Raw genomic sequence first — 10,563 nt, 5'->3', positions numbered from 1 at the left:
TAGTAAAAATGCAATTTCACTATTTTAATAGTCTATATCTTTATAATTTTTAAATGATTAAATCAATTTTTTATTATTTTGGGGGTAAAAGTACAATTTTACCATTACTAATTTAAAATTTTATAAATTATAAAAGGCTTAAATGAAAAAATTTTCATTTTAGGGGGCAAGGCTCGCCAAATTTCTATTATCTTAAATCCTTGCTCTTATATAATAATATCACGAGGATCAAGAGTATATATTCCAATGTGTTTGGAGATTAATTCATGTATCCGTACTAGAGTTTGCATTCAGTCAATAGGGATTAAAATGTGTAAATAAAAGATGGCTTAGATATGATATTGAAATGTGAAATGTTTGTCATATGAAAAGATTGAATAAATATCCTAAAGGTGGCTGGTGATATGTTTGTTGGTGAATATAATAGAACTTAGTTTAGTGATGTGTCATGTTAGTATGCTTATTTGCTTAATTTTTGTGTTAAAATCAAAATATGTTAGCACCACTCTAAGCTTTCAATACTCAGCGTGTAGATGTGTTTGTTTCCTTAAGTAGATTTTTTGATTTGATCGTGAAGTCCAACAACATCCAAAGGCTCATATATTAGCTCAGTCAAGTGATTGTAATGTTCATTTGGAAGTTATTAGTACATGACATGTTCCTAAGTCTAGGGAACTATATGAGTCTTACATGTTGAATTTGGTTAGTACCTTATAGTCATGTAGTTTGAACTATGGTCATACTTTTAAATGTGTTTTGTATGTCAATATGTGTGCATAACAATTTTTGTACCACATATATATTTGAGTATATGGTGAATATGTTTTAGGATGCTTGATGAATTAGTTTGAATATATTTCATGAAATAATTTTACTTGTAAATGTTTGTTTTTTTAGTATGTTTTATGTTTACTATGTTTAGAGGTGTTTCGATAGTAGTGTTCATTGTCTAAAACTTGATTTTCAAATCCCTTAAGTCCATGTTTTGGTATTGAGCTCATAGGTATCGAAACAAGTGATTTTCAAGTCAAATTTTGGCTCCAAAGATAGAGGTATTGATATCAGGTCCTTCTAGTATAACAACTGTGGCAGAATGCTAAATTCTATAGTTACATACTTATCCCTACTTGTACCCATACCACAGTGCAGGGCATTGGCCTTTGTCCTGTTTTAAGCATTTTCGACTTTTTGAGGCTTGTTTATGGTCTCAAAAACCTAAAAAGTTATTTTAAATGATTTCAATACGATTTTAAGATTCTATAAAAAAGTTTTAAAATTTGATGAAATATGATTGTTGTTTGAGTTGCTATAGCAATGGATGTGACATCTTAGATTCAAATCTATTGCCTAGCTCGAGTGTGGGGTGCCACATGAATTTTTCATACTAATATTACTTTTTATTTAATTCACATTCACTACACTAACCTTATCATATAATTCACTTCAATCCTTTGAAAAATACATAGAATTCATACTAGTACTTACCTTTCTTTTGTTAGATTTCCCTTCCTTTACTTCTCTTCTCTTCCATCCACACTTTTGTCACTTCTATTCATTTGTTTACAACTCTTTCATTATTTTCTTCTCTTTTCTCTTGTAACATTGATTTCTCACACTTCTTTTAACTTTCTTCACTTTCAATCTTCAAGTCTCTTGATTCCAAGGTGATATACAAGCTCACTAGGATCTCAACGTCACTTTTTCTGTTTAGTTGCTATAGAAATTCCTAAGATTTTAGGTTGAAAAATTGGAACTTAATAGAAAAAGACCAAACTGTAAGAAAACCAAACTTTTCTCTTTCTCCACATGGGACGTTGAATGCATGGATAAATATGAAGAAAATTCTTCACATTTCTTTAATAATTATCTTAATAAAATAATAATATTAATAAAATATCCCAACATCATGATTTTTATCCAATGGTCATAATTTCATTTCACTTTTCATCAAGACCCAAGAACTTATATTGTACCACAATTTCATGAATTAATAATTATAATAAATATTTTATGTTTGATCCAATGACCCATATTAAATCCTTCATCATAAAGTAAATTCAATAGTTCAAATTCAATACACGTCTAAGAGAATTTTGATAATTTTACCAAAAATTCTCACTTGCAAAATTATCATTTTGTCCTTAAATTTTTAATATTTGCAATTGAGTCATTCCCACTTTTGGTATAAGTGTGACTTTAGTCTTTCAACATTTTATATTTACAATTTAACCCTTCACTTTTCACTTATTTACAATTTAATTCATACCTCGAATTAATATCTCACAACATACTACTTATTTCAATTTTCTCCAAGATCCAATATCCTTCTTTACAATCAACGATATATCACATTTCTTTTAATCGAGAAATTTCACTATGTATCTTCTCGGTGTAACTCCTCACTTATATGGCAGAATGCTTTTCGGGATCTTACATTTAGTGACTTTAGATATATATTTAATTGGATTAAATAATGAATTTGAAATGAAGCTAAATTAAGAGATCATATTATCTAATTATTCAAAATGAAATAAAATTAATAAAATACAGTTTCATATGTATTTTAATATGATGAAATCATCATGACTTTAACGAGATTAAAATAAAGCTTGTGTAAACTACTTAACTAAGTAATAAATTTTAGTTTATTAACTAAAACAAATCAAGAGCTCAAAATACATGTGTGGGCCTTACTGTGACCCAACAAGGGTCAATAGGTGGCCGACCATATGCGTAAAGAAGCATTGTTGCCCAAGCAAGCGAGGAGGCACAATGTTGTTAAATACAACCTAGGACACTTTTATTTTATTAGTAATGCCAAATAATTATAGCTTAATAAACTCTATATAAATATCTCACATTGGCTGAAGAGAATAGACTGAAGAGAATAGACGAATGAAAATCCTCGAATTGATGAAAATTAAAATTTTGTAATTGTCAATTCACTTATTCAATAAAATAGAGTTTATTCATGAATCTTTTTTCTTTGGAGAGTTCTGATTCAATAGTTATGTTTGTGTTTAGAATGATACTCACACATCGTATAATTTGTGAGTTAGAGAATAATAGAGAAGATTCAATTAGTTGAAAGCAAATATTGAAATTACGCAAGAATCCAGAACCTATCGTCTAAGAATTTATATGGTAACTTCAAATAGACTTTTCGAGATGCTCTAACTAGCTTTTGAAGCCGACTCTTGTGCCTAAATTGTATATCTTCAAGTTCCTTTTGAAAAGGTTTTTGAATTATCCAATTTTAAATTTTGTAACTCAAGAAATTGTCATTTTCGTAAAACAATACAATTCCCTTTGGGAAGTTCGAGAGTAATCGCAAGGTATGATAGGGGTAACTTCAACTTGACATTTTTGTTTCAATGTATGCACATGAAAACCATATATTTAGAATATAAAAGTGTGTTTAAAAATAAGATAAAATAAATAATAAAATGTACTGTTTGAAACTAATTAATAATACTAAATGAAATATATACGATCTTAAAATGAAAAAAAACAAATTTAAGTTGCAAGTAAAATGAAATTTAAACAAATAAATGCATTAGATTAATAATACTATATGAATACAATTGTTTATTATGGTGTTATCATGAATCTTGAGTTGATGTCGAATCAATTTGTGACCCCAATTCAATCAATAACATTGTTAATATATACAATTGATGGAGGCAATAAAATACAAATAGTAAAATTAAAATGTATAAAAATATTAAAATAAAGCTATGATTGAATTGTTAATCTAAGAATTTACTAATGCAATTAGCATGAGTTTAAATTCCACCACATGCATATTTTTATTTTTTTAAATGAAAGGATTAAAGTATCTTTGAATAATATAATTTGTTTTAATTATGAAAACATTTTAGTAACTTTCCTAGCCGAGTTAATACCCAATTTACTTGCAACAGTAAAAAATTTTAATAATAATATAGATAAAGATATTTTGAAAATTTTACTTAAAAACACAAAAGCTAAAATAAAACACCACCTAAATCCCTACTTACACATACTTTTACGTTTGAGTGAATAATTTTGATTGCTTTTGCTGCCAATTGGTGCTTATAAAACTCCAAAAGCATTCCCAAACGCCCCCTTAACGTCTTGAGTCTGATACGTAATACACTTAACAACCAGATTTTATCAAACTATATATTTTGTTTCCTAAAGTGAAATTGAAATTTTAGATTAGGGACATACAAAATGTAGAAACAATTTAAGAATAAAATGGTTAATCTTTAACAAAATATTTTACATGTATACTAGAAGCTTTCTCGAGAAAGAAAAATTAAAAACAAAAATCAATGCAGTAAATTGACACACCTTCGCTGATGACTCAAATTTCTAATAGATTATAAGAAGCAAACATCGTTCCTGGCTCCAGCCTGACCCACATAGATGCAAGCTTCTAATTCTTCAGACCTAAGGATTAGCCACTTCCGGATTTAAGTGTATTACTCAACCTACATTGAAGACAAATAAGTTCATGGAGTCAAGAACTGGAAATGCATTTCAATTATCTGAATTACTAGGTATTATCAATCTTAATTGGCTAAAACTGTCTCCTAAAAGTGAACAGAATGAAATAAAACATCGGAATTGCAAGCAATCGTTTACAGGGGTCTTACCGTCTTACGGGCATGGTAACGTTAATAAACATAAATTAATCAAATGTGCATAGCATTCTACTACTAAAAAAACAAATATTTTTTCAAGGAGCAGATGGATTTACTTTGGAACTTGTTCCTTTTTTCAACAAAAATGAACTGAAAATGGACATCGCCAACTTTGAACTTGTTATTCATAAATTCATGAAATGAATCTCATCATAGCATAGGCCGGCATTAAATCTAAATGTCGAATTTTGTGTATTTGAGGAGCAATTTTAGCTTATGTTGCTTGAATTCTTCATTTTTCTTCAAGTACCCGTGTCCAATACTCCTGTTGGACACATGGATATGACCTCCAAACATGCATAAAAAGAACTTTGAAAATTCTAATCATACACGTGCCGGATACTCACACCAGGGTCGAGTAACATAGATTTTGGCAATCAAGTTAAAGAAAAACATGAATTACATGTGATCCAAAACCTACCAGTCCAAACCTTCAAATAGACCTTCCCCTTTAATTGCCGATGTTTTAAAAATAGCCCATTGGCGGCTTTTTAACTTGTGCAACTCCAAAGCCTCTGTCACTGCAGCAGCATCAAGTGCACCTGGAAGATCCTGTATACTCCAAAAATGTGACCTTAACTCCAAGAAAAATTCACAAATAAAAAATAACCCAAGTGGCTTACTAAATTTTATCACCAAATGAAAATATTATTCTTTTCTCGGCCAACATTTTTGAGGATGTATTTGGGAACTTAAATTTTAAATATTGGATTTGGATTATAAATTTGCCACTATAATTCGAGCGATAGAACTCATGAAAAAGTTTATATTCATGATTAATTTATTATACATGATGTATCCATCCTCATAATGTGTCAGATAAACAAAATCCAAACTCTCAAACATATATGTTCCCCAGTAAGCATAAGAAACTGCATATTATTTCCTCTTGCAATAAGTGCTTCAAATACGATGCCCATAACCACCAGCTTTTGCTCAATGTCACACACAATATAAGCAAAAGAACTAGTTCTACCCCAGGTCCAAGAAGAAGAAATTAATAAATAAAAAAGGTACCAACCTGCTTATTTGCAAAAATAAGAACTACTGCTCCTCTTAGCTCCTCCTCCTGCCAAGATTCACACTTTAAACTATTACAAAAGAAGCAAGGAAATACATAAAAAAAAGGATTGACAAGTAAAAAGAAAAATATTGTAAACACCTAGCAGTAGTAGTTCAGTATAAATGTATAAAAAAGTCATTTTAATTGATTGTAGAATAGAAATAAAAATATGTTTACTTCATTTCTTTTTCATGGCAGATGACAAGTAGACAAAGTAGTTATCTGAATTGGTCTTCAAATAAATAAACGAAATACATAAAAGGAAGAGCAATACGTAAGACTATAACAACCTGAAATACCATTTAAAAATTGAAGATAACTGTAGGGAAATAACGTTCAAGAAAGGGACAGAAAGGCAATAGAAAGGATTCAAACATCATTCTTTTCATTTTGTCAAACGTTTCGATACAACAGCCTGAAGAAGATCCATATGTCATCTTCACAGCATGGAATATTTAATGAAGACTTGTTACACTACTAAAATATAGACATATGAAGAAAAAGATCTTGATGAGTTTACCTCCAAGATTGCATGAAATTCTTCTTTAGCTATCACCAGCCTATCTGTGTCACTTGAATCAACAACATATATTATGGCCTGAGTATTTGGAAAGTAGCATCTCCAATATGGTCTGTAGTGCAAAAGAGATAAGAAACTAGGCTGGTGATCTATTTCTTGAAGCCGCATATTATTAAATGAATATAGAGAAACAATACATAAGTCATATAACAAAACTTGAATAGAATGAACAAGTGATATATAAATCATTTATTAAACTTGAATAGGATTAATTAGCAATCTTTTTGTCTGGCGTAAATACACTGTAGGATGTAAAACTTTATTTCACAACTTCTAAACATTGAAAAAAACCTGGAATAATGCTCATCAATTAAATCACAAGTCCTAATTACACAAGTGGTGTAAAGAGAGGAAAACCATGACATTACATTGAAATTCCATGACAGACTTAAAAATAGGTTTATCTAATGCCAAAAAAGCAAAACAAATGGCATTTAAAATAATATTGAAATGTTAATAAACAACAGCCCTAAAATCTAGGTTCAGATTGTGCAGCAAAAGTAGTTTCAGATACTCTCTCTCTCAACCATGTAAAAAAAGAGACTAAAATGGTAACTTGTGGCTTGTTGAAGATAATCTTTTTAGATGATTTTTAGCAAAACTAAGTTCAATGACATTAAATTAAATAGATCCTACAACTATATCCAATCAGACATTTGGTACATCTGGTTCAACTAGCTGGATAAGTATAAAATCAAGCAGTCGTACAATGGCTCTTTTTCTTTCTTTCTTTTTTTTTTATGGTGACACCTCTAAAATTCATTACTAATTGATCCGTACAACTAATGTATCAAAATGATTCTTCTATTATGCATAAACATTATCATAAGAAGTCACAATAAAATGAAAAATATATAGGACATATACCTTATCTTTTCTGTAACTAGCAGAACACAATGGGTATCATATAACTTTGAGAGCAAAACAAAATACAGCTCATTAAACGGTCTAAGACTCTAAGTAGCCAATGGCCTGCTTTAGATGCACAAAGGCACAACTTTACATATACCTTCAGGACAGAAAAAATCTCATAGTAGAGTCGCCCACAAAATGTCTTGCACAAGAAAGAATTAAAAAGGAAAAATTGCATGTTTGGAAAGTTACCTGATACTTGTCTGTCCGCCTGCATCAATAAATGATAAAGATGTCATCAGGACAAGGAGTTGACATCACTTATGTTTGACGAATAAAACTAAATAGCCCAGAAGGATAGAAGAAAGCAAACTTACAAAACAATGTAATCAATTTAGGTCTTATACTAAGGCCGCATTTGGCATTGTGGTTGGGGGCCAAAAAGTGCTTTCAATCCCAACCACCATGCCAAACTCTTGGCTTTTGGGATTGAAAGTACAGTGAAAAAATATTTTTCCACCCAAATGCAAATGCTAGTATTTAGGTACCTTTGACTTCTGGTTTTTTCCTTTTAAAGTAAAATTATCAAAATATTCTTATTTATATTAACTATTTAAAATATATATTAATTTATATTTTACGTCTCATTATATTAAATTATTTAAATATCATTTATCATTATATTTAAAATTTTAAAATATTTCATGTATTTTTAAATTTACAAATAATTTATTAATTACTTAAAAAGTATTTAAATTGTATATTTCATGTATAAATTATTTAAATATTACCTAAATTAATTTATTTTTAATTTCCAACATTATGTCTTAAATGAACCTTTTAAGTTTCCACTGCAACTTTTGCTAGGAATGTCAAACACTTGAAATTAACAAACGACAAACACTTTCTCACAACACTTTTCAAAAGCACGTTTTGCAAACCAAACTTTTCAAAAACACTTTTCAATTGCAGAACTAGGCCTAAGAGATTAAATTTTTGACGAAGTCCAATGGCGTTGAATAATAGTAAAATTGCATAAGAAATAGGGTTGCAGACAAAGTTAAATTTCCATGGTTTCTTATTTCTCCTATAGGTTGTGGCAGACATCTCTAATTAGTGAAAGTTTTACTTTATCCAGCTTCAAAAAAGTAAAGCTCTGATGATAAAGAGAACATAGTTCTGTAAAATTTTCTTCAAGCTATTACTTACTAAGCTGTTTTCTCGCAAGAGATACTTAGAACAGATATATAAAGATATAGACTAGGGGTAAAGGATTCATGTAAACTGTGAACTGAAAGCCAGATACGGTTAGTTTATAAAATTAAGATTTAAAGTAACAAAAGTAAAAAAATATCTTCGTTGAAGTCTTTGATATAAGAACTAGAGGATTTAAAGTCTCACAATAAAAACTGTTTCATCTTCCTGACATTTCTGAAAGTTTGAAAGCTAGGGTGCTTCTGATATGATTTTAACATAGATGCATGTTGCGAAAATTTTCCAACTCTTATACCTTCGAACAATCGAATCGATAGGAAAATATAATCAAAATTACAGGACATCGCTACATGTTAAAGATGTGGATCAAGGAATACTGGTCGGCATACCTAAATCCCAAACTTGAAATTTGATGTTATTGTACTGTACTGTTTCGACATTAAATCCAATTGCTGCACCATAAAGAACATAACAAATCAAATATCAACTCTTAAATATTAAAGAAACCTTTGATCTACTTAATTGAAAATCAATACTTATCCATTCTATCTCCCCACAACATATCAAAATGCTCAATAATCCCGCTTTACACAAAAGAAGAAAAGAGAGAATAGAATAAGAATGACTAACTTGGAATTGTGGAGACAACTTCACCCATTTGAAGCCGATCTGCAACCAAACCCTCAAATTATAAAGAGAGAGAGAGAGAGAAAGGCCATTTCATAAATCACGGCAGGAAAAAATGGGTAGCGCTTAAAACATTAAAAAAAAAGGGATGAGAAATAATACAAAGAATAGTGGTTTTGCCAGCATTGTCAAGACCGAGAACAAGGATCCGAGCCTCCTTGTTTCCCAATAGAGAAGAGAACAATTTTGTAAACAGAATACCCATCTCGTAAAAAAATGGAAAAATCACTCTCTATCAGTGCATGAATTTTGGATCAGATCTCCAAAGCAGCACCCCTGTACAAAAGGAGAGTGCCTGCTTGCAAGAGGAGTTGAGATTTCAATAAGGGTAAAATTGATAATTCAAAAGTAAAGGGGTCTGAAATGCAATGCCAGTATATATTTTTTGGGTGGCTTTTTTTCTTTTCTGATTTTCTCCTACTAATAGAATCGAATCGGAGACAAAAATAGAGAGGACATAGGCAACATAGAAGAAAAGGAAAAGTGGGGTTAGAATCTTATGCGGTGATAGAACCAGTGCAAGCAAATATGTGATTGGCCACGTCATCTTTGGAAATTGTAATACTGAGCACTTTTATAGTTTTTCTTTTGTTCGATTTTGTATAAAGATTGTAATATTATGAAAAAATTTATGTATATAATATTTAACAGATAAAATTAATATTTGTACAAAATTTAACAAATAAAATTTAATATAGATTATCTGTACAAAATGTATAAAATCATATAAAAATTGTATATAGATAAAACTATTAAATAGGCTATTAGTATAAAATCAAATAGATTATTTGTACAAAATACATAAGTTTATATAAAAATTTAACAAATAAAACTAATCCTTATATCCTTATTTGGCTTAAAACTAATCCTTATATTAAATAGATTATTTGTACATATCATTGATTTTTTATATGGTTCATGTTTATTTTACAGCTTATACTTGAAGTTTATAGTATTCTCTCTTAATAATGTCTTCTCCAAATTTTGAACATTTATTCTCTCTCTAAGAGTACAATGTACCTAAGGTAAACCCTAAAAACTTCTCTTTTTTTTTTCTCCTAGTCGTTTGCTTCTTATTTTTTGTTTTGCTCAACGGCGGTGTCAAACTCCACATTTTTCCTCTCCCATCAACACTTTCATTCTTTCTTTTTCTCATTCACTACACACGTCTTCTTTCTTTTCAGTTTGCAGATCTATTTTGTGGATATTTTTAGTGTCTTCACAAGTTGTGATGGACAGATGATGGTGCCTGTCGTTCGCTAAAACTCCACCAGCCACTAATAGTCTTTCTTGGAAAGTAGGTCACTCTTCGTCAACTTTTTAATTATTTTTCCAGTTTGAGAGTATTTTAGAATAATAAATTATTTCACATGTCAATTTGGACCCATGTTGTCTTAATTTTTATATATATTTTTTATTTTTCTATTGTTTAATAAGTCTTCTGTTTTAAAAGTTTTTGTCTACTCTTGTAGCACGTT

General features: G+C 29.7%; 1 protein-coding gene across 1 annotated transcript; it reads right to left on the bottom strand.

Moving 5' to 3' along the window:
• Positions 1 to 4,209: 4,209 nt before the first annotated feature.
• Positions 4,210 to 9,572, bottom strand: LOC105790961 (ADP-ribosylation factor 1). The gene is made up of 8 exons (XM_012618784.2): positions 9,188 to 9,572; positions 9,029 to 9,067; positions 8,788 to 8,850; positions 7,436 to 7,454; positions 6,272 to 6,383; positions 5,710 to 5,757; positions 5,110 to 5,240; positions 4,210 to 4,475 (listed from the first exon to the last, which is right to left on the bottom strand). The coding sequence occupies exons 1-8, from the start codon at positions 9,288 to 9,290 to the stop codon at positions 4,442 to 4,444; spliced, it is 549 nt and encodes a 182-aa protein (XP_012474238.1). The 5' UTR covers positions 9,291 to 9,572; the 3' UTR covers positions 4,210 to 4,441.
• Positions 9,573 to 10,563: the final 991 nt, after the last annotated feature.

This window comes from Gossypium raimondii, chromosome 8 (genome assembly GCF_025698545.1).
Source record: "Gossypium raimondii isolate GPD5lz chromosome 8, ASM2569854v1, whole genome shotgun sequence".
NCBI lineage: Eukaryota > Viridiplantae > Streptophyta > Magnoliopsida > Malvales > Malvaceae > Gossypium > Gossypium raimondii.
This window is presented reverse-complemented; position numbering and strand designations above follow the sequence as displayed.